Source organism: Pholcus phalangioides, unplaced genomic scaffold (genome assembly GCF_987345545.1).
Source record: "Pholcus phalangioides strain wild (caught in Gottingen) unplaced genomic scaffold, Ppha-v1.0 ptg000004l_1, whole genome shotgun sequence".
In the NCBI taxonomy this organism is placed as follows: domain Eukaryota; kingdom Metazoa; phylum Arthropoda; class Arachnida; order Araneae; family Pholcidae; genus Pholcus; species Pholcus phalangioides.
Window position 1 is genome coordinate 40,350,815 of NW_028301597.1, and position 25,464 is coordinate 40,376,278.

The window sequence follows — 25,464 nt, forward strand, 5'->3', positions numbered from 1 at the left end:
CCCATTTATTTTTGATGTGGTCAGCTCATTACTGTATCGGTCAGTTTGATACATTAATACCTGTCAGAGTTTAGACATCGTAATCTGAACCCCCTTCTATATTGGACCCCTAAAGCAGAATGTTTTGCATTGTTCCACTACAAGCCCTCGGCTAATTGGAAATGTTCTGCTGTTAAAATTCCTTAAAAGTGTTTTCCACACTCTTCTTAAAATTTTTCCAGATTGTTTTGCAGCAGCATGGATTGTTCTGTGACGTACGTAGATTTCAGCATATTCTGCTTTGAGACATTGGATAGTTTTAATTGTCCAATTTTTGCACTGAAAGAACATGTGCTCTGAAAACAACTTCTTTTTTGCTTTTCAATGCATTTTATATTATTTGAATCATTCATTTTACATGATTTGGTTCAAAAAATTTCAGATAGAGAAGTGGAGGTACACTAGCAAAAATGTTTGAGGTGCACATGAGTTAACCCAGCTTGCGCGACAGTAATTCTGATGATGATTGGTGCTAAAATTTTGCTAAAGATGCAGCGGTTGTATGTTAGCGCGTACCTCTATATCAGTGTTTCCCAACCGATGTACCCTGGCGCCCTAGGGTGTTGCAATATCAGCTAAGGGGTGCCATGAGATATTATGAAGACAAGTAAAAAAATATATATTACTGTCCACTTAATGTCATAAAATAAATTAAATCGAATAATTTAATGTGTGACAGACGTATCGGATAAGTCGCCATCTGGTGGCAGTGTCAGCAGTGTGAGGGTTGGCTGTCCATGTATGGCCCCGTTCAGTGCACGCAATCTCTGAAGAAAGTGGATTTGTTGGCTTTCTAGTTTAATGGTCTAGGGTGCTCACCTGGCAAGTGAGAGGACGTGTGTTCGATTCCCCACAAGGCCAATTTTCTTTCTTTGATTTATCTTCAAATCAGCCAGCTGCTGAAACTTTGGAAGTAATAATGGAGAGTGACATCACACACACACACCTATGGATAAGCTGATAAAACTTCATTTGTCAACACTTATCATGGTTGCAAGATGTAATAAATATGTACTTTCCATCTCTTTCCACTGAGAATTTTGACTGGGTTGTCTCACTATTTGATTTCGCAGACAGTGCTGAGGAAATAGATTTCACTGCTTGTTAACGAGGTGAATTTATTCATTTTTGCACCGATTCCACACTCAGAGGTAAGTTCATCAAGAAATATGGGGGGGGGGGCGGTGACTGCTTTTTGACTTGAACTGAGAGAGGAGTATCCTAATCTAATGAATAAAGCAATTAATGCTTTTTGCCCTTTTCAACATCATACATATATGAGAGCAAGATTTCTCTGCTATGGCGACAATAAAACACAAAGCAAGAAATAGACTACTACTCAACCGTACATGCATCTCGTACACATTCCCCTATGGAATTTCTAACGAATTTGTACATGCTGGAATGGGCATGTATGTGTTGTAAACCTAATGTGATGTTTGTTTCTGTGTAATGCGTGCTGTGTGTAGTGCTGCCATCTGTCTAGAAATAGACTGCAAGACCTTGAGGACAATTTACGTGTTTTGTTGCCGACTGTAAGGCCTGATTTCAAGTATCTGTTCTCTAAGCATCAATCACAAGTTTCACTATAATCAGTCGAACAAAACTCTATTGATGTATTTTTACTCAGTGACTTTTGTTGTAGTAAACTGTATTCTGTATTCAAAGAAGGGGGCCTCAAGTTTTAATGCCATTCCCAAGGGTGCCGCGAACTTGAAATGGTAGAGAAACGCTGATCTATATCAACAAAAATGTTTGTTGGTTGAAATCGTATCCATTAGCAGAGGAAGAGAAATAATAAAAAAATATCTTCATTATCCAAAAAATTCATAAGCCGAAACATCGCTGTACCTCCCATGAAAAATACTCTTATCAAAATGAAATAATAAAAAATTTTTTTTTGAAAAATAATTAAAAAAAATAAGGATACGTAAAGTTTGCAAAAAAAAAATATTAAAAATCATAAATTTCGCATTTATTCGCAAAAAAAAAAAAAAAAAAAAAAAATTCAGGTCGGAAATTTCGTATTTGTTCACAATTTTTTTTAAATTCACAATTACAAATTTAAAAAAAATATATATATATATTTAAAAAAATAGCATATCACTGGCTGTCTCGGCGAAAATGATTTTTCTGAGGCCCTTCCCCCTACCTTGCTAAAAATGCTTACTCTCGATAATTTCTACAATTAAATACATTGAGCAACAAGAAAGAAGCTACAGGAATCGACATAATGATGCTGCAAAGATGGCGAGATTTGGCAGTGAAGGAACGGCACTCGTTAGGAAAGCAGACTACCATCATAACTAACTGTACTCATTTTTCAATTTTTTCTCTCGTAAGAATGCCCTTGAAATTTGAGCCAAAAGATTTCAAATCTACTAACTTACTCCTTGCGAGTACACTGCTTTGGCAAAAAATTGGTCTTGTAACCATGTTATTTTGCTTTGGCTTGAGTCAATCTTATAGGAAACTAAAATAGTGCTATGAAAAAAAAATTCAAAATTGAAAATTTTTTTTTTTAGGGATTTGTTTCCATTATGCTATGATTATGTTGTCTAAGGGGGTTACCCTCCCCCATCCTACTTTTTCTCATTTTTTGAGTGGGAGCCCTGCAGACACATTTCATGCAATTTCAATCAATAAAGTTTAATCAATAGTCTAGTTATGACTGTTTTCCAAAAAGGAAAAATACCCCCTCTTTTTACATAACACTCTTGAAATTTTGAAGAGTGAAATTACTCTTCAAAATTATTTTTTCAGATAATATTGATTAGACCTACGTCCACATAACAATATCACCTCTCTGTATTGAAGTTTTTTATTGTGAAAAACTCCATATAACATCATTTTACTTCTTTGTTTTGAAGCATTTTCTTTGAAAACCTCTCTGTTTTTAAAGTCTAATCTGGTGAAATTGCCCTATTCTAACTTTCCAGATCCTTACTTGTCTTGTGTGTGTGTAAAGACCCCAAATTTTCTCATGGGATGCATGGATTAAGTTTTTATACATCTTTCCCATTTTTTTACCCTCTAATTTATTTCAAAATTTTGTTCTATTGATGCACCATACCTCATCAGTTCTAATTTTGGTGATTGGTGAATAGAAACACAAAAATTCTTTCACCGAAATCTTGCTTTCTTCAAAAGGTGAAAGAAACTGAAATGAAAAAATCTGTGATAGCAAAATAGCTCATCATCATGAGATATTGTCACCCATGGATATATGGTACTGATAAAAATAGAGAGTATATGCAGTAAATAAAGAGAATTGATATTGAATAAAGCTTTGGGGTTGGGAGACAGACTTGGAATGAATAATCATAATACTGCCTGGAGGTAAATATCCATTTGAGTCATTTGTAAAACAATAAGCACAATTCTTCTGAAGTCTTCGATATTCTGGAGTGTTTTTTTATTTTCTTGTGAAAATTATTTTTCCAAAGCTCTTTACCTCAACTTTGTTTTTGCTCCCATCAGTTTTGAGATAGAGATTTTACTGTATATTTACCAGTTATTTCCCCCTTTTTTTTCTGTTGTCTAATGTAGCTTTGTGTTTGTTTGCTCATGGGCTTCAGCCTAAAGCAGAAATAAAATACTTATTATACTGTATATTTTCTTTTTAGTTTTTTTTAAATGCAGCTTACATACGTTATCATGTGGACACGCTTTTATGTGAATTTGCATGTTTTTATATGTATTAATTATTCTTTTTTTTTTTTCAAGTACCATCATTCAAGTAACACTTGCACTTGTACCAGGAGTTTTAAGAATTTTAATGATCACCTATCAACTGAAAATTCGCAGTGCCTTGCAGTTGATACCATAGACAGTGAGGTAAGTTTTCTCATGGAGATCATTGATACTAAAGCAGTCTCACATGACGTTTCTGAATATAGCTACTCTACAGGAATGTTTATTTCAGAGAGAGCCACTATTGTACTTTTTGCGTCCTCTATTTTATTATTATTTTTTAGTGCAACTCAAAATACTACTGTTAGGGTACATACATCTCATAACTATTCTTATGAAGAGTTTTAACCGTAGGAATTGGCATATGCGCTGGCATTTATGTTGGGTGGCCCTAATGTATTTTCGAAATACTGAAAAAAATCCTGTGTAATGATACCCTCTGTAATGATAATTGCCTATATAACAATATTACTCCAGTCCTGTGCACTTTCCATAGTGTTAATGTATTCCATTTATAATGATAAATCCTTTACAGTGATAGGTTTCTTTGGTCGCTAATCATTATATAGGGGTTTCAGTATCTATAAGATATTGCAATGACTAAAAAAAATTACAGTGAAACCTCCCAACAACGACCACTAATGGGACCAAGAAAATGTCGTCATTATTGGGTGGTTACTATTGTTAAGAGGTTCATTATTTCTGAATTTTTTGTAGCACAAGACATTTATTTTGTGTTGAAGTGCAAAAAATTCTCATGAAGAACTTTATTTGCAATTTTCTATTGTTAATTTTATTCAAAAATTCCATGAAAAAAAATACATACAGCTGCACTATAATCCTTGTATCCTGGGACATACCTTATTCAGATCAGATTCACCCTCCGATACAATCAGCTATTTTTTGTGGTTATCTAGGGCAGTATTTTCAATTGGTACTTACCTGACTCGTTTTTCTATGTCATACCTACTTGCCAAATTCTAACCCTAATTTCTGCTTTGTTCTCTCTGAAACATGTCTCGTGCACCCGTTAGTATCTACTTAGGAACCCTGGAGTCCACATTTGGAAACCACTGACGTAAGCAGTGTCGTCTTAATGCATGGGCCCACCTGGGCACGGCCTGGGGGCCTCAGAATAATGAGAAGTAGTTGAATCTTTTTGATAATTTAGCAGGTAGGACCTCAGTGAAATCACTTGGCCTGGGTGCTCATGATGCTCTTAAGACTACCCTGGACACAAGAAAGAACCCATAGTTATTTTTTATGTTCAAAGGGCCCAAGGAAGGAAAAACTCCTTCAGAGCCAGTCTTGAGTGTAATTTTGTTATGTGATAAAATGCATCATTTTTCTTCCATTTTAATTTCTTAAAGTGGCCATTGTTCATAGGTTATCATTGTTTGGCGGTGATGTTATGGGAGGTTTTACTGCATAATTGTGTGATACACACAAAATAATATTTCCCCATAACGTTAGAGCTTTGTTCAATTTGGAAAGCAAAATCCAGTTACCAATTTCTATTTGCAAACCAGAAAGTTTTCTAGATAATATTTTTAGGATGCGCATATAAAGCATGACACTACATACTTATATGAAGTTCAAACATACATCCATCTTGACATGCTTTTTCATACAAATTTCATGTTCATTGGTTGCGAAAATAATTTATGTCTCAAAAATTAACAATGATTTTTGTAGAAATATATATCTTTATTATTCTGAATGATTTACTGAACTATTAGAAGTTTTCTGTTTTTCTGTATTGTCATCGGTGCGTCAACTAGTCTTTAGATTAAACATGTGTATTATAGCTTGAATTTAGAGTAATAATTTTCTGGATATTTTCATACCTCTCTTTACTTCCCAGGTTTATCTGAAATAAATTAATATGCACAATATATTTTCATGTATTTTCTGTTTTTCCTGAAATCTACAGGTGAATTGCTTATAGATTTTGAATACAAATGTTCATATTTTAAAAATTCGATCATCATAACTGATCTTGTATGTGCAAAGATTATCTCTTATTCCACTTTTAACATGCCATATAAATAATAATTCTTTCAAGATATTAATCAAGGAATTCTTTTTGTGTTGATCTAGCTTGTGTCATGCAAAAACCCGGTGAAACGTAGCACTTTGTTTGCACCATCTTCAAAGGTCACCTCAAAACTGATGTGCGACAACCATGCTTGCCGTATCAAACAGCACCATTGTTGTCCCGTATGTGGAGTATTCTGTTCACAGGTTTGTTTTATGTCTATATCTGGGCATTTTATTTTCTTGTCTTTACCTATATCGATTGTTTGTTAGTTATTCTCGCAATGATTTAAAACAAAAAATATTGTAGATATATTGTAGGGATGAATACGAGGATTGGGACAAAAATCATAAAAACTGCCATTTTCCTATCCAAATGCATGACCATTATATCAAACGGAGGTTTGTACACTGTTAACGAGTGAAACATGACTTATATACAGATCATATCAGTATGTTTGAATGCGGGTGTGCCCAGTTGACTGATTTAAATATACGTTCCATACAGATCACACACACTGCCATGAAATGATCGTACTACCAATTTATGTATTTTTTTAAAATGCAAAATTACCGGAAGAAATACTATTGTTCTATATATGTGTCATAATGTTACAGTGTCGGGGGGGGGGGAATCCAAATCTGAGAGGTCATTGACATTACTTAAACATGAGGTGAAGAACAGGGTGGAATTCAGTGTTTCCCACATTGATGCCAGTGTGTTGTGGATGAGATTGCCTTCAGAATTCATGTTGTAATTGATATATACACACCTTTTTTTTTTTTTAAATGAGGATGATTATAAAAGTATAAACAAAGACAGACTTTCAATCAGATTTTTCCCTACACATACTTTGCTTTCATTTGTACAATTATTTTTGTGATTTCAGGGGACATTTTTGAGTTGTGAAATAGACGTTCCTGCTGGCAAGCCTGTACAGCTGCATCTCTGTCATGTGAAGTGCCTTTCTGGTTCTGTGTGTCCACACTGTGGAGAATCATCAAAGTTCATTTCTGTTATATTGGAGCTACCTAAAGGCGAACAGTTATCTGACAGGCAAGTTTTTTTTGCAACAAGCTTTTTCATTATGCTGTTTTTCTTACTGTTGTGTTAGCAAACATCTAAATTAAAAAGTTGAGTTGTAAGGAAGTCATGGTTTCTCACGAGAAGAAGTGCAGTTTTATTTTCAATCTTGAGAATGTTAATTGTATTATTTGATAATGATTTGAGCAGGGTACCCCGATTTAAATCAGGATTAAAATCACTTGATTTTTAAAAAAATCATTGACGTAAATCACAAAATTTAAATCCTTTTTTTCTTTACATAACTTCAATGATATTGAAGTGAAAGTAACCTGGTATGGTATGCATGTTGTTGATATGTGATAAAGTTCATGATTAAAAGAAGTATAGAAGGTCTTTTATAGGGTGAGATAATTAAATTTAACAATATTTATTTATTTATTTATTTATACAATATTGTTGGCCCTTGGGCCTATACAAGAGGATGCGATTGAGAATGACAAAGATATTGTTTGATGTTGGATAAAAAACTAGTGATAGAGGGAGATTCAACAATAGAGCTTGGGAGTTTGTTCCATTCACCAATGGTATGAGGAAAGAAGCTGTATTTAAAGCAGTCAGTGGAAGCAAAAATAGGTTTTATTTTAAGGGAATGGTCGAGTCTTCTAGAGATGTAGGATGGTTTGGCTAAGATACCAGAAGTATCCATGTTGAACTGACCATGGAAAATTTTATAAAGCAATGTTAATCGAGAGATGAAACGAAGAGTAGAGAGAGGGAGGAGATGAAGTTCATTTTTAAGTTCGGACACAGAAATGAAAGATGACCAGCAGTCGTGAACAAATCGGGCGGATTTATTTTGAATAGATTCAAGTTTGTCTATATTACTGGAGGTGTAAGGGTCCCAGATTTCAGCGGCGTAGGAGAGGACAGGGGATATATAAGTTTGGTAGCAGAGAAGTCTGATATCCCGAGTAGAGTGTTTAAGATTGCGGCGGAGGAAGAAAAGTTTGTTAAGACACTTCTGGTAAATGTAGTCGATGTGTTTGTTCCAACGTAGGTCGGCTGAAATAATGACACCAAGGTATTTGATATGTGAAACTTGGGATAACGGTAAATGATTGATGGAGTAGGAGTATTCAAGAGGAAGAAGTTTACGGGTAACTTTCATGTGAACCGTTTTTGAGATATTCATTGGCATTTGCCATAGGGAACACCAGTCGGCGATGGAAGCCAGGTTATGTTGGAGAAGTTCTTGATCAGATTGATGGTGAATGATACGGTAAATTACACAGTCATCAGCAAAAAGTCTAGTGGTGCAGTTGAGGGATTGAGGAAGGTCATTGATATAAATTAGGAAAAGTAACGGGGAGAGGACCGATCCTTGAGGGGTCCCAGACTTTACGGAGGCAGATGACGAGTTATGATCATTAAAATGAACAAACTGTTTACGGTGTTTTAGGAAAGCCTCCACCCAATTAAGTAATTGAACGTTAAGGCCAAGGCAGGAGAGTTTGAGAAGAAGTTTATCGTGGGGAACTTTATCAAAGGCTTTAGAGAAATCTAGGAATACGACATCAGTTTGTAGGTTTTTATCAATGGCTTCAGAGAGGTCGTGGATGAAGAGGGCCAGTTGAGAGGTAGTAGAGAGAGATTGTCTAAAGCCGTGTTGGTTGGGGAAAAAGAAGCTGATGGAGTCTAAGTGGATACGGATTTCTTTTGCTACAATATGCTCGAAGATTTTACAGCAGGAGGAAGTGATTGCTATTGGCCTGAAGTTAAGGGGATTGGAAAGTGAACCCGTTTTGTGGATAGGAATAATTTTATTGATTTTCCAGTCGTTCGGGAGGGTAGCAGAATTTAGTGAAACATTGAACAGGATTAAAAGATAGTCGGCGACTTCATCAGCACAGAATTTAAGAATAGAATTTGGGATGTCGTCAGGGCCAACAGAATGGGGTTTCAGTTTTTTCAAAAGTTTTAGGATACCTTGTTTGGAGAAGGATATAGGGGGTGAGTTGTGGATAGAATCAAAAAAAGAGTATTGGGGAGGAGAGGGGTCTATTGAGAAAACCGAGCAGAAAGCTAAATTGAATTCGGTAGCCATCTCTGAAGGAGAAAATGTATATTTATTTGAACTTCTCAGGGAAGAGGGACCAACAGATTTAGGTCTAAGGTAACTAACAATAAAACTTAATCCCTAGATACAGTGCAGAAAGAAAGCTGCTCTATTTCTAGATTTTGTGCGTGAAAAAATTGCAGAAAAATATAGGAAATTGAACTTACACTTAGCTAAACTGCACTAAGTATTTTCAATGCATTACAATATGGCACTAAGGTTCCCCTGATTAAAAAACAGAGGAATAATTTTTTTGTATGAAGCCTTGAATTCTGTGCCTTAAATGCTGATTCAAAATACAAATACAACGGCACAACAGACAAAATGCCCAACCAGGTGGCTGAGAAAAAAGATGCCCATAATAAATATGGATGTCATAATAATAGATGTTGTACCAACATAAATATCATTAGACTTTTTACTTTACTTTTTGTATTAAAATTTTTAGTTTGCAATTTTTTTTAATCAAAACTCATTAAATCTGTGATGTGAAAGAATAAAAATAGGTAAACTATTAAGCAACTTCATGCAAGTCAGAAACACATCCACCAATTGTGCAAGAAACAATTTCATCAATCAGGGTTTAAACTAGATAAAAAATTCCTTTAGCAAAAAAGCGAAAATGGGGGGAAAAGCTTTAGCAAAATTTTACAATGCTAATGATTTATGGTTAGATGTCTTCTCGTTTTGTACCTCTTGTATGCATTTTTGCTAAAGTTGCTACTACTTCTTTTGCATTCTAAGATTTTCTTTCACATTTTGTGAAAAATACGACCATAACTTAAACCCTGTCGTCAATACAATTAGTTTTCTTTAGTTGATGCTGAATGCCCCTTTGGTTGTACATCAAGTGAATTGAGATACCTGCATCATATGTGTGATACTCAGTTGCCACCATGCATTCACTTTAGTTGAGGGGGTGGGGGGTAAGGCCCTGATGAATAAAAGAACTTTTTTCTCTAAAAGAAAAATGTTAATCCACGAGGTTTATTTGGGCTCAACAACCTTTCATGTTACATAAACACAGATTTTTTCTGTTCATATTTCTTGATCACAGTTTGTTTGTAATTTATTCATTAATGCTTAATTAAATTTGAGCGATTAGTAGAAAAAAGCAGTTGAGTGACATGAGAACATGCATTTTGAATGATTAACAAGATTTGTTTTAATTAATAAGTAGTCAGTTAATTAAAATAAAAAAAGTCTGATTTAAATAAAAAAAAAATCATGATTTTTCCATACCCTGTTTTGCAATCATATTAAGTATTTATTCTTTGTATAGCAAGGCCACTTTAAACATTACATGTCCTTAATGTGCATATTTCCAATGGTAATTTTTATATTGAAAAGCAATATTTTAGGTTTTTGACATGACAATTTAAACTGTCAAAAACTGCGAAGCATCAAAAAATCAACCGACCCTGCATTGTACCATACATACCATTTATATTTTTTGCTTGTAGTTCGTTTGTACTTTATTCATTGATGCTGAATTAAATTTGAGCAACTAGAAGAAAAAAAAGCCGTTAGATGATATGAAAATATGCATTCTTGATGATTAACAATATTTTTTTAAATTAATAAATAGTCAGTTATAATTTTAAACAAAATCTGATTTTTTTTTTTTTTTTTAAAAATCAGGATTTTTTCATGCCCTGCGTTTGAGTGCCCAGTTAGTTATAAGGGCAGATCAAAACGTTATTTGCGGTTGAGAAATTCTGATTATCTGTTGAGAATAATGTAGGGTAGGGGTTCAATTATCGCCTACATTGCTAATATCACCTACCATGGTTTCTTCTGGTAGCCACTACTGAAACTATGAAGCTTTCCCTGCAGTTGTTGCTTGTGGAAACTAGACGCACCCGTGTTTTTCTTTTCTCTGGGAGTTTTTTCTTATTTTCATGTACGATGAGTTAATAAACACATTTCATTACTTTTAGCATAATCAGTAAAGTTCAAGTGATAGCGTTATATCATTTGAGGCAGTGATAGCTACCGTAACAGGCTATATTTTGATGTAGTTTGTTTCTTTGATTTGTGATTCGATTCGAGGGTGGAGGGCGCCATGTTTGAGAGTTAGGTTGTTCCCAATATCACCCATTTGAGTGTTCCCATTATCGCCCTAGGCAATATTACGAACACTTTCGAAGTAGGTTTTTTTCAGATATCACATATGAAGATGTAAAACAAGATTAAAATGAAAGAGATGTAATAGTGGTAAAAAATAAAGTGATGGGAATATTGAAAGCATCGGAAGCTTTTCAAGTGCCTGAATCTACATTAAAAGACTACATAAAAACTCCTGAAGAGGAACTGCAAAAATTACTTGATGTGCCACTAGGATGATGACCTTTTTATCTCTTTATGTAGAAAATCAATTTGTTGAGTATTATTTACAAATGTGGATAAAACTTGCTATGGACAAAGGATGGAATTTCAACTTGCTATTAGAAATAATTTATGCCACCCATTTTCTGAAGAAAAAAGTTCAGGTACGGAAATATGCCTCCCTCTTTTTTTCAACAACTACCCTGACTTGTCTCTGGAAATGAAAGGGTGGAGGAAAAAGAAAAGCACTATCACTTGAAAGTTCATCAACTTCTGCGAAGACACTGGCAAAAAACATCAGGCAGAGCTGCAGAAGAACGAGTTGCAAAACGCAAATAACGGAAGAAAGAAGGATCTCTTCAGAAGAAGAGTCTCCATATGTGTCAACTGATGACAATGACAGCAGTTGTGGGGAAGATGATAATGATGCCCAATGCTCAATTTGTGGAGGACTTTACTCAAACGGTTGTCACAGAGAAACGTGGTTGAAATGTTTGATATGTAACAAATGGTCCTACGAAAAATGCGATAAGAGGAAAGTAAAGAAAACAAAATATTATGTTTGTGTAGAAGCTCCTACGTTTTTTTTTTGATGTATTTAGGAAAAGTGTTGAAAAGGTATGTTAATTATATTTATAAAAGTACAAAAAACTGTCTTGTATCACTTTCGATTTTGTTGTGTCTTAATTTTCACGTTTAATAAAGAAAGTATAATTAGTAAAGAAAAATATATATTAGTAAAGAAAGCATAAATTAAACTTTATTTCAATCCACTTCAGACTTAGGCGATATTAGGCACATATAGTGGGCGATATCGAGAGCACGTTTTTTAATAGGAAAAATTCAGAAGTCTTGAAAAAGATTTTTTTGTATATGTTAAAATTATCTTATAGATTTGTAATTCAGTTTATTTTTAGATAACAGTCTAGACAATAGAATTGAACAAGTTTTATACAAATTGCACATGAATGAGTCCTGTAATTAAAATAATGGCTTAAATGGACGGTATTTGGGCCCCTATGTCTTTAAGTATGATTTATTTTGTCTATATAAAGAATAACCAACATGCACAACCAGGAGTATATCTTTGTTTTAATTTATTTTTCTTCCTCATCAATTTTTATTTTTAAATTTTTCTTTAGTTAAATTGGTACTTGATTTCGTTTAATAATCCTTGACTTGAGGGGGTAAAAAAAGAAGGGCAGAACCTGATTGAAAGTTTGGGAAAAACCAAAACTTTGAGTTAACAGCCTATAATGAACAAAATTTTTGGTTCCATACACATGATGTTGTCTTTCTTAATTGTATGTAATAAACAAAATTTTGGTTCCTGAAAGTTTGTTATAATGGCATAAATGCCAATGATTCCGATTTATCCAGGAGCCTTCCAATTTTTTATTGCTTCATCAAAATTTTCTGGTCAGAAATCACATTCTTCTGATTTTTTGTATCTTTATAGAGAACCTGCTTCCAGAAATTAAAAATCCTTAAAAAAAATTCCTCAGTCCCTGCAGTCTTAGAGGAACAGTATTTTCCTGAGAAAAATACGGAAAATTACCAATTGTTATCAAATATGATACGAAAACTGAGCAAGGTTTCCAATTATTGCTACTCCAAAAACAAATTCACCAATGGCAGGATATATAAAGTTCTACTGCAAGTCAGTGGAATAAAATGAATTTCATGAAAAAAACCCTTTTAACATGACTAATATGTGAGATGAATATTCAGTCATAACAATCACCTTGATTTCAGTGAAGAATAAAAGTCCAAATAGGCTTCATTGAAAATATGGGAAAATTACAGGATATTTTTTTATTTAAAAAAAAGTCAGGAGTGCCAAAATTAATGGAAAATACTGGAATGTTCTGGGAAAAATGGGTCATGGTCATACTGAAGAATCCCAATCTTCTCTTTTATTTGAATGAATTTGAATAACATGCTTTCTTTGGCAGCAAAAAGTTTTTTTTGAGTCTGGCATCTATGAAATAGAGTTTGAATATACAAATGCACTTTTTTTTGCTCATTGGGAACAATTTATTTTTGTGTGGAAAAGTGTGTCTCTTCATAAGGTGTGTTCATTACCTTATACTACATTTATTCTCATGTTTTTTTAATGTATTTACATAATATGAATGTTCATGTACCAAGAATAACAGGAAAATGAGTTTGCTTTTAATTACTCCATTTGCCTTCTCTAAGTTCACCACCTGTCTCATATTACCTGTCGCATCACGCATTGATAATGAAATAGGTTTTTACATACTGCACAATTCTACACCCGTAAGGGAAACTCACCATTGGAATATTATTTCATGCTATGAGTTAATATTTGAAAGAATTATTTACTTTATTAGTTGCATTCTCAAGCTCTTACACTGAGGAAAGTCTGATATCTTCCATTTTATGACAAGAAATTTATTTATAAGTTCAAAACATCTGTGCAGGAATAACATGGACTTATATTAACTATTTTAGCTGAAATAAATTGTGTTTTGATTTTGTGAAAGGGTAAGTGATGCAAATTATTTTTTTGGGTTTATTTACAAATAAATTTGTAAAATATTTTTTTTAGGAGCAGAAACCTAGAAATTAAAGCCAATCGCCCTTATAACATTCCCTCATCTAAGAGAACTTCATTTTTATCATGTGAGTAATCATCATTTTTAGATATTTCTATATGTATAAAAAAATCACACTGTGTAAAAACCACAAAGTGTACAAAAAAAAAGTTATTTATTAAGGTGTTGATTATTTTAATGCTAATAATATCTAAAAGAACTGCTGTATGCTGCTGGATGAATGTTTCTGTGTAGAGTGTATAATGGCATTCCATAGAAAACATTATATAAGTGGAAAGGTATGAGAAGATAACGGTTTTTTTTGATAGAAGCATTCATAACATGACATGGTGTAATTTAATATTTATAATTTTGAAATGTTTTGACTCAAAATGGTCATAATATTTGTTATAATTTTTTTTTCTTAACATTTGGAGGTTATACGCCAAAATGGGCTTTGCATAATCATGCTATGTGTAAATGATGCGGAATGCCAATAGCTAGGCTATGCTAGACAAAATTTGATATACCTGCATTTCTAGATAAATAATGAATGAAGCCAGAACTTTGCCAATAGCCTTATCCCATTGCCAAGATCTCTTCCATCCCAGTTGTTAGGCAGATTCCAAAACACTATTTTTAGTCGAAAAAAAAATTAACAAACACACACACACATATAAACTTTTTGCGATATATTTTCCCCGGATAATTGGGTACTGTTGGGATTCACAGATTTTGTGGTGATAACAGACGAGATGGGGTTGAGAGTTATTAGAGAAAAGTTCCAGGGTTTCGTTAAGGAAAATGAATGTACATAATTAATGAGGCATATTTTAGAAGCAATTGAGGGGAGGGGGCATGCCATCTCATCTGTTATTTCACATTTACTATATTATATACAAGGATACAAAACAAACAAAACGAAAATCTTATTGCATAATACAAAATATCCATTAGAGCGAGTCATCCGCTTAACACCTTGTTGGTAAGCAAATGGGTTTGACTGGCCTTCTTAGCTTGTGGGCTAGAAGCCAGCATCAATTTTATTGGTTGAGTTCCCTCGCTCTGGCGGATCTGATGAAAATATTCAAAATAAAAATATCTTGTGGGGAATATATATAATCAGGGACCACCCGTGCAATCTCGTTTAGCACCTAATTCAGTGAGCAACATGAATTCGACAATATGGGTACTCACGTGTGTTGTGGACATGAAATGCATGGAGAATTAGAATGGAGAGAGCGGAAAATAATAATAATACTACACACACATACATTTATATACACATACATGTAACTGGCAGGTGGAGTCATCTCGCTCTACACTTATTTTGGTGAGCAATGTGGGATTGGTTTAAATGGAGTATTGTTTGAAGAGAGACTTAGCTAAAAGGATTAGCTTCTGTCTTGTTGTTTTAGTGGATTTGCTCTGGCTGGTCATATTTATTGAAAATGAATATATATAAAATAAAAATTACATATAAGTATTTCTAGATATACAGTAGAAACATAAGTAATATAAAAATACATACCTTCTACTATGTATTTTGAGAAATCTAGCAATTTGTGCCTTTTTGCCAGTGTGCAAATTGTTTAAAAAAATATTTGTTTTCATTTGCATGCTCAGAATAATTCTTGCTGCTTCTTATGGCATGCAAATGATAATTTTTATTTGTGTTCTTTTCTACAGCCATTAATCCGAAAAGCTCAGACCTGATTGACAATGCCTTAAGTAATCCTAATCAGAATGTGAAGCTTTCTTCAAAACATTTTCTTGCATATCTCAAGTCTGGAGATGTGGATAATGTTCTCAAACTTCTTTGTAAGTAGTCTATTTGTAAGACTATTTGGTTAAGTAAACTTATGTTTGCTCACCCTATATTAAAGTGAATAAATATATATATTCTTAATGATATTCTCTCTCTTGGTATTAAATGCTCTGTTGCAGTTCCAATGAAACTTCTTCATATTAGTATATTTATTAGCACATTTGTGCAGCAGATGTGTTTAGTAGTATCATACAAAGTCAGTCTGAAATGTTCCAGGACTGATAATAGCACTAAAAACAGGACTCTCATTGTGAGAAACCAGGTTCAAACCCTGTTGATGCACAGAAGTGGTTGGCTGAAGTTGGTTTTTTTGCAGTTTTCCAACTTTGAGGTGTGAATGTGAGCCGGTCTCCCATTTTAAAAAGTCTCTCTTCAGAGAGCAGGCAGACCTACAACACAATACTGAAATAACACGAAAATTCAAGCATTTACTATATTTACTTCGAAATAGGAAGGCACATGACAGTACCAGCAAGAACATGAAATAAGCACAATTCTCTAAGCACATATGTTGGGGGCCACACATCCCAGCATGTACCAATTCAATAGAAATTCCAAAAGGAATGTGATGTGTCTAAGGCTCATGTATAATTAAGTAGTCATTGTAGGTGAAGTACCTTGATTTCCAACGTGGGGGGGGGGGCGGCATGCCCCACAGGGGAACAATATGATTTTGAAGGGGGGGAGGCAATTTGATTTTTTAGTGGTTGCAATCAGAATTAATCAAAATTCATATTTAATGAAAAAATAATTTCTCAGAGTTAATGAAAATTTATATTCAATGGAAAAACAATTTCAAAGTTAATGAAAATTCATGTTTGAAGAAAAAGAAAAGATCTCAGAATAACTAAAGTTCTCTAATAATGTAGAGCTTCCTATTTAACTCAAAGTCCTGGGGCCTCCCGGTGGATTCACCAGTTAAGATGCCATAGAGATAATACATTGACTTTTTGCCATTGGGCTTCATGGAATTTTTTTTGGCCCACACTATCTCAAAGGTTGAAAATCCCCTGCTTCAGACCAGGTTGATAGTCTTTTGGTCTTCCTCCACATGGATAGGAGATCTCTCTTTTTAAATAATGAGAACTATGGTTAAACCTCTCTTAATAGACACTACCCTTTACCAGACACCTCCCAATAATGAAAGTTATTTTAAAATTACATTAATGCACCTCAATGTGTTATGCTATCCATTAACGGACAAAGCTTTCAGTCCTATGGGTGCCCATTATTGATGGGTTCTACTGTATACACAGGCTCCAGAACCTGGGGGGCTGAAGATGTTTGAGCCACCCTAATAAATTTTATAGGGGGGGGGGGCTGAGCTTCTCCAATAACTAATGAATATACAATGCAACGTAGCACTCCTCCTGCCTAATGGTTTGAGTCCTGTATATATGGGAACAGCTGGCAATTTTCTGCCCTCCCTCAACTTTTTCTTCATTTCGGTGCCTTTGACTTTGTATGTCACGGAAAGGGGGACAGGGGCATAAGTAGGTACAGCTTTAGGGGGGGGGGGAGAAGAACAGAGGCTAGTTTGAGGGGAACACAAAATCTCTCCAAGGAAATTTTGTGTTTTTAAACTTCAAAAAACATTTTAAATTCACAGTAATTGATTTAAACAACATTTATAGATTTTTAAAATATTATTTTAACTTTCTTACAACTTTTTTTTAAATTTTCAATAGTTCCCTTCCTCCCCACCATGTGTGTCTCTTGGGGGGGGGGCATCAGGCTTTTATGAGATGCTTAAGGTGGGAAAAGGTTGGAACCACTGGTGTAGTACATATTGTAATTCATTAAACATTAGGCAGTTACATTCTAACTTCTCACGGTGGCTGAATAATAACAACACAACATATAATAACACAATAAGCAGAGTTTTAGCTCAAAGGAAAAAAATTCAGTTTTAGAACTGCATGAAAAAAAAAAGCATGATTGAACATTTTGCAACCAGTTATATGTAAAAAGGAAAACTGAGTTGCCCTTTTTTCACATGTCCTGTTTAATCAAATGAGACATTGGTCATCATATCAATTTCTGAATTTCTTTTGGATATAGTTATCAATTGGTTATTGTTATTAGAAACCCAGAGTCCAAATGTGATCACATTAAGCAGCATGACTGTACAACCATCATGATTTTAATTGATGACGTATGCTTGCTGTTCTCACATAAGGGGTTTGGCCCAAAATAGAGTAGGTAGCTTTTATAATTTCTTTAGGCTTTCTCCAATATATAAAGGGGGCCAGACTTGAAAAATTAGTGATAAAATTTTGTGGTTTTATTTTGAACTATTTCATGGAATGAATGTATTAAGTAGATTTAAGATATATTTATAAGCATAATTTATTGTTCAATGGATATTTTGTTACTTTTTTCATTGATTTTATGCTTGTACTTCTTTTTTTGTAGTGAAGGGAATGGATCCTAATTTCAAATTTAAATTGTCCAAAAACAACCGCCCATTACATATTGCAGCAGCTCATGGACATTTACAGCTTGTTCGCTTATTGATACAGGTATATTTCTTCATATTCTTCCATATCTACAATAAATTTATGATAGAATGCTGTTAGATCGCATTGCGGTTAAATTTTAAACTGTCCTTCATTGTAAGTAAATGATGAGTTTAGTGAGCTTAAGGTGGTTTTGACCATTGAGAATGCTTCAAGAGAACAGACTTTGTCACATTAAAGAATTAAACAATTTGTTAATAATTAAACAATTTATTGATCTAAAAAATTATTAATAATTAAGCATAATTCAAAAGGTTAGAACAAATTAATAGGGTGTATAAAATTTAGAATTTGAGGAGCAGAATTATCAGCATGAATGGGGGGGGGGGGGACTAGTACAGGAAAGGAAAAGAATAAACCAGCAGGTACACTTCCAGTTGATGATTCCAGTTTATATGTGATGGAAATCACATATAAACTAGAACTGCAAGTAACATGTAAAGGATAAAAGAACTTAATGTGTAGCTTCAAAGTTGTTCTGTACAGTATCTCAGTGCAACTGAATCCAATATCCCCATTGACAGCAGCTTGAATGCCTTGGAGGGCAAATGGCAAGCACTGTGTCCAGGTTGACGAGGAATGATAAATCTGTTGCAGATTTTAGTCGTCAATGATACCTCTTGACCGTTTCATTTTACTGAGGATGGTATGCTGTAGTATAAATTCACTCTACTCCAAAAGAAAATGAATGAGACATTGGAAGAGATAACGTTCAAACTGTGCACTTTGATGAGTGGTTATGCCAGACGCAGGGCTCGGCACGGGTCACTTTTTTCCCTAAAAGTCACTTTTTTAGAAGCTGGTCACTTTTATTACCTATTTTCGGGCCCATGTCACTTTTTCCACTTTTATTAGCAAAAAAAACCTTGGTCTTGCGCGCTTTTCGGGTGTCAGTGTTTTTCTTTTCTTCAAGGAGGAACTTTACCGGTTCAAGGTCGCTAATTTTCTCCCTCCCTTCATTGAACTACGATCGTACAAGGAACCCCTATATATATATATATATACAGTGGCGTCGGAGCCGGGGGTGCTGTGGGTGCTCGAGCACCCACGGAAGTTTGTAGAACGGATTCGAGCACCCAGAGAATTGATTAATAAATCAAAATTTCCTACATGAATCTCAAGACTGGCACCCACAGGTTCGAAACACTTCCGACGCCCCTGTATATATATGAAGGCGTCTTTATCTTCCCGGGAGCATACCGTGTGACGTCAGCATAACTTGATTTCAAGGCGCTTGGAAAGAAAGCTCCTTATAGTTAAGAGTCGTCATTTTATGGAAAAGCCGGTCGGAAAAAAATAGCGTAAAAGGCGTATTTACAACAAAGAATTTTTTCCCCTCCTCTACTACCATTCTTTCTTATTTCCCCACTCGTTCTTTCATTTTCATCTTATTTTAAAATTGATCCTTTATTTTATTAGTTTTAAAAAGTTTGTCCTAAGGGCCGAATTCCTTTCTTGGAGCATCGAGCAAGTTACATTTGTTGTTTGTTCTATCGTTACTTTTATTAATTTTTTTTAATATTTGAAATGACGATTTAAAGGCTCATTTACATTGAGCGAGTTTATAAAGAGAGCCCGTGCAGAAACTAACTTACGCGCAGCGGGAGAATACCAAAGCGCGCATATTAAAGATGCGTACTATTAATACGTATTAAGCGTATTATTAGTACGCTTTGGAGAATACTCTTGTAGCTGGCCAACGTTAAAGAAGCTCGCAAGTATTTTGAATTTACTTAGAATAAAAAAAAAAAATCATCCGACTGAAAATCGCGATCTATCTAGAAATAAAATTCGTACTATTTTTCTAACTGGATTTAAATCTCAGCAAGAAACCGTAGCCCCAGGTATGATCGAAAGGAGAACTGTTTATAAGATCACAGAATCCTGCAATTCAACGTTTATGGAAGGATGACGTCACTCTCTGCTACCATACGATGGTTTTTAACAACTGGCTGTTGCGAAGATATATTTTGGAAAGAGAGAAAATTCAACTGCCCCTGCTGGGAATCGAACCCACGTCCTTTCACTTTCCGGTTGAATTTTCTCTTTCCAAAATATATCTTCGCAACAGCCAGTTGTTAAAAACCTTCGTGTGGTAGCGGAGAGTGACGTCATCCTTCCATAAGTCGCCATCTAGCGGCAGCGTCAGCAGTTGTGAGCTTGGCCTGAGTCTGGTCTGGCCGTCCATGTACGGTCCTTTTCAGTGTACACGAGCTCCAAGGAAAGATTGAGAGATTCGTTGCCTCTGTAGTCTAGTGCGTTCACCCGGAAAGTGAAAGGACGTGGGTTCGATTCCCCGCAGGGGCAGTTGAATTTTCTCTCTTTCCAAAATATATCTTCGCAACAGCCAGTTGTTAAAAACCTTCGGATTCAACGTTTAGTTTAACCAAATCAGATGAAAATTGGTCATCAGGCTGATGAAAACTCAGTTAACGTGCATGCGAGCCGTACATAGAGGTGGATTTAACGGTGGGCACAGCGACAGCGCCTTTGGCCCCTACTTTATACTTTTTTCCTAATTTAAGGGGCGTAATATTAATTTTTTTTTATGCCCGGGGCCGTCAACAACTGACCTTTATCCGCTTCTGGCCGTAACTTAATTTAGAGCATCTTCACGATGCTGATTGTTGACTTAATATCGACATATTGCGCTCCATTCTCGGTGTTGTGTAAAAAAATCCCCTTTTCAGACCTCGGAAGTTATTACGAAGAAAAGGTTATTAAGAAAAGGAAATAAATTCCTTTGCAAAATTATCGAATTTCACAGTCAAGGGGCAGTAAAATTACATTTCCCCTCCAGAAAAAATATCGTATTACGGCCATGGTAAATCGGGTGCCCCGGGTGGGGGCGAATTCACTGTTTTTGTTCTTTGAAAATTACGGGAGGAGTCCGAGCTAACGTGGCGACTTTTTTTCGCGCTAAAATAGGTAGCCCTGACAGCAGCATCCATAAACTCTATCAACCGCATTTATAAACCCCGTATGTCGTTGATTCGATTTTTGTGTTCATTTTATCCTAATTTTCCGTATTTCCCGATATATTTCTATCGATTTTCGCATATTGCCACATATTTGGTTGATTCATGTTATAAATTATATATTTTTTTGTAATTTTATGTGCCCTTTGTCAGCCATCTTGAATTGATCGCCGCAAAACGGCGATTGGTTGGCGAGGAAAAAAGTTGCCACGTTGGTGCTTACAAGGTTCATGGGAAATTTACCGGGGAAGACCGCGGAGTCATTTCTGTTAAAAATTACGGGGGGGGGGGGGCAAAATTATATTGTTTCTGGGTAAAGTAGTAAATGTTTTTTTTGCAAGGGTGTATGTTGTGTGTAAAAAAAAAAAGGAAAATATATATTTGCAAATTTTTCTCTCAAAAACCAAACAATTTCAAAACTGATTTGTTTTCTCCCTCACCCAAGGGCAGTATTATTTTGGAGCCTCCTCCGCCTGGAAAAGAGTAGACCCACCCACCCTTCCCAGTCCTGCCATTGGTGCAGATAGACTTGAAGGACTTAGAGATGCGGCAGATGACAATTGATATACATCATGTATACATCAGTAGGCTCTGCCATTGACGTTGGGGGGGGGGGGGGAATGGATTGCCCTCCCTCAACGTATAAGGGGCCGTTCAAGTATTACGTAAGCAAATTTTTAGCCATTTTTGACCCCCCCTCCCCCGTTTTCAAAATTTTGATGACGTCAAAATTTCGTCATCAGCTCTGCCCCTCTGAATCCTAACTCATATTTTCATAAAGGGTGGTTGATGACGTAAGCATTATCGAAACCCCCCCCTTCCCCCCCTTGTCATCAAAAGTCAGCAAGTCAGAACCCCCCCCCCCTCCATCGATGATGACGTAATACTTGGACGGCCCCTAACAATTAAAATAATTTAGTTAATTTAAATAATTTATTTAATTCAGTAGTTTAAGTAATATTTTAATTTAATAATTTAAAATAATATTGTTAAAAATGTAATTTTAGTTTTTTTTAAAATCAATCATTATAGTAAATTTCTTAAAATTTGTTGGAAGATGTTATACAAACCTAATTATGTAAATCAATTTGTACTTAATTAAAAAAAAGAGTTTGAGTACATTTTGTATACTGTCATTCATAGCATAACATAATGAAAAATCCACTAGAATGTAGATGGGACAAATTCTCTCATCAAATTTTGTGTTATTTAATTTTTTTTTTTCCTTCTTTGAATGTGAAAATTTTTTCCTGTTTTGAAGTTTTTCCTGCTTAAATTGATTTTAAGATGGGTTGTGGATAGCAATGTGGGGCCATTCAAGTATTACATAAGCAAATTTTTAGCCATTTTTGACCACCCCCCCCCCCCCGTCAGCAAAACGCTGACCCCCTCCCCCCCCCCCCTTGTCAGCAAAATTTCGTCATCAGCTCTGCCCCCCCCCCCCTGAATCCTAACTCATATTTTCATAAAGGGTGGTTGATGACGTAAGCGTTATTCAACCTCCCCCCCTTGTCATCAAAAGTCAGCAAATCGGAAACCCCCTTCCCCCATCTATGTGATGACGTAATACTTGAACAGCCCCTATGGGGGGGGGGAAAGGCATTACTACTGTTACTTAGAAAGGATGTAATGTTACTCTCTCACACATAGTTGTTGATAAATTTGATAAGTTATTCAAAACTTTTCTGGTTAGCAGAATGCATTCGAGTTTGATTTATTTTACACTGCTATATGTAAAAAAAGCAATTTCGATGAGCTCCATTGAAATACAAAGTTTAGTGAAAACTAAATTCAATTTCAATTCATTCAATTTGGTAATAATCAAAATTCATTGTCCATTTGGTCTCTTTCTAAAATTATTTTGGTCACTATTGGGTCACTTTTCAAACATTTTGGTCACTATTTGGTCACTTTTTTAAATATTTTGGTCACTATTTTCACTAGTTTTGAGGCCATGATCCGTGCTGAGCCCTGCAGACGGTACACCAAATCTGGATATCCCTCTGGCCATGAATGCTTTTGTCACTGTTGATGCTTGGTTGTCAGACAATGGAATAACCTCAAGCTATTGAGAGAATCTGTTGATCAGATTCAGGCGATATCGATTTCCGTGTGAGGAAGGTAATGAAAGAGTCAACAAGATTTGCATGCACATGGGAAAAAACACACACTTGTAACAGGAAAATTAATTCATTGAATGTGTCACGGTTTGGAGTCATCGCAACACTATTGTAGTGTGTCATTTCTAAATTGATGTGACACTTTAACACACACAGGTAATAATTGTCATAATTAGCACTGATTCCATCATAATGTTTTACCTAAAAATATCTTTAGTTACTTGACTGATTTTACAGCAACATTTGAATGAGGGTTGAGTTAAATATTTGCATTAAAGTTTTGAGAATGCTTCAATATTAACTTACTGAAACTCACTTTTTACAAGTTTTAATTAATGGTTTTGTACCGATTCCCTTTCATTGTGTTTGTTTTGAATGAAGATTTTTTATGTGAAAGTTTTTTTATTGTCTGATAAAGGCTAGAGGTATAAAAGATAGTTTAAACATCAATTTGAGGACTCCTTTGATGCTGGCAATACAGAACAAACATGTTGATGTTGTAGATTGTCTCATTGAAGTTGGAGCGGATGTATTATTTGCAGTAAGTACATCATTTAAATAATTTTATAAATCGTCATGAGCAAGTGAGCCATTTTTTTTCCATATAATGAAACACATATTCACAATTCTATTTTTTTAAAAGAAATAATCATTTCAATAATTTATTTATTTGAAAAGGGAATCTTTCTATTTTCTTCAGTATTTCCAGTGAATGAGTAAAAAAAAGTCTTTAATTATATAGTAGGCATTCGTTCCAGACTCTGCTATGAAGCTGGGCTGGAAGAGGTCTCTACAATGGGATAAGTCCAGTGGCAAAGTTCTGGCGTTCATTCAGTAGGCATGGTATCTCTTGTATAGTCTACATCACCAGCATTACAGTGGTTGGGTTGTATTCTGTTTGAAGTCTTAACGAAAACCTGCCACAGTACAATATATTATAAAGTAGTAAAAATACATGATGAGAGACAGACTATGCTTTGTTTTTCCAATGAATGAATCAACTAATGAATCATCCTCTCTCCTGGTTGATTCATTAGTGTTTTTGTTAGTGGCCATTATGGTAGTGATATTGAAGTGTTAAGAATGACTTTTCTCTCTCTTTTTCTCAAAATTAAGATTGGATTTTACACTTATTAAAAAGTATAATAGGCAGTGCTGCATTTACAGTAAATTTAGAAATTTTCCTTATAGTTTATGCAAAGCACTTTAAGCAAAAGTTTGATTAAGAAATTGTAACGAGTCTGTTTTTGAATTTTTATAATAATTAAATTCATCTGTGTAGATTTATAGACTGATGTTAATTTTGTTATGTGACATCTGTGTCCATCATATGCCCTCATAGAATGAATATTCGAATCAAAAAAATGAATATTCCACATGAGCTATGTTCAAATCTCTCTGTAATGTATTTTGATTTCTTGTATAAGAATATATTTTAAGATGCATTAATTTTCACTGTAGGATGAAGAGGGTAAAACTCCACTTCATTTTGCTGCTTGCTGTGGGTCTAGACGTATAGTGAGCCGTATTTGCAAGTGTAGAAGAGTTAATATTGATGCTCAAGTAAGAGAAAAAAAACTTTTTGCTGTGCACTCCTATCAAACTGATTAGTAGAGTTTATTCAAATGTGTAAAATTAATTATAAATTTCATTCATTATTTTGGAAGGATGATGGTGGATGGACACCTCTTATGTATGCTTGTGAAGAGAGCCATGAAGAGGCTGCTCAGTGTTTGTTGGACAATGGTGCTAATCCTAGTTTACAAGACAATGTGAGAGAATCACTTCATCAAATTTTGCTCCTTTCTTTTAAAAATTTTGTTTTTTTAAAAAGGAATATTCTCTATGTACAATCAGAGCACATCAAATTTTAGCTTTTTTGAATGTGTAATTTTAAACTTGTATAATTTTTTTATTGTATGGATATGTCTGTCACATGGAAAATTTCTTCCTAGCTTTTATATTTCTTAATCTTCACATTAACCATTGTCTGTTTGCAGGAGGAGAATAGTGCTCTTCATTGGGCTGCATTTTCCGGTGCTGTCAATATAGCTGAGAATCTCTTGATTTCTGGTTGCAATGTAAATTCTTTAAACAGGCTATACAACACCCCTTTGTAAGTGCTTATGCTACTAATTACCCATGTTATGGTATTGACAATAAATATATAAATTACAAAATGTTACTGATAATAATTTGGGCTTTATCTTTGTTGAAA

The 25,464-nt window shown here is 34.7% G+C and overlaps 1 protein-coding gene across 2 annotated transcripts in view; it reads left to right on the forward strand.

Annotated features, from left to right (window-relative positions):
* LOC149087587 (uncharacterized) overlaps window positions 1-25,464 on the forward strand; it is a 60,718-nt gene that overhangs the window by 10,184 nt on the left and 25,070 nt on the right. For both annotated transcript variants that reach the window (XM_089231516.1, XM_089231515.1), the window contains exons 4-13: window positions 3,766-3,876; window positions 5,833-5,976; window positions 6,660-6,826; window positions 13,816-13,889; window positions 15,491-15,622; window positions 18,045-18,151; window positions 23,665-23,787; window positions 24,708-24,809; window positions 24,914-25,018; window positions 25,247-25,362. In XM_089231516.1, the coding sequence (XP_089087642.1) occupies window positions 3,766-3,876; window positions 5,833-5,976; window positions 6,660-6,826; window positions 13,816-13,889; window positions 15,491-15,622; window positions 18,045-18,151; window positions 23,665-23,787; window positions 24,708-24,809; window positions 24,914-25,018; window positions 25,247-25,362 (1,181 nt within the window). The remainder of the gene's footprint in view (window positions 1-3,765; window positions 3,877-5,832; window positions 5,977-6,659; window positions 6,827-13,815; window positions 13,890-15,490; window positions 15,623-18,044; window positions 18,152-23,664; window positions 23,788-24,707; window positions 24,810-24,913; window positions 25,019-25,246; window positions 25,363-25,464) is intronic.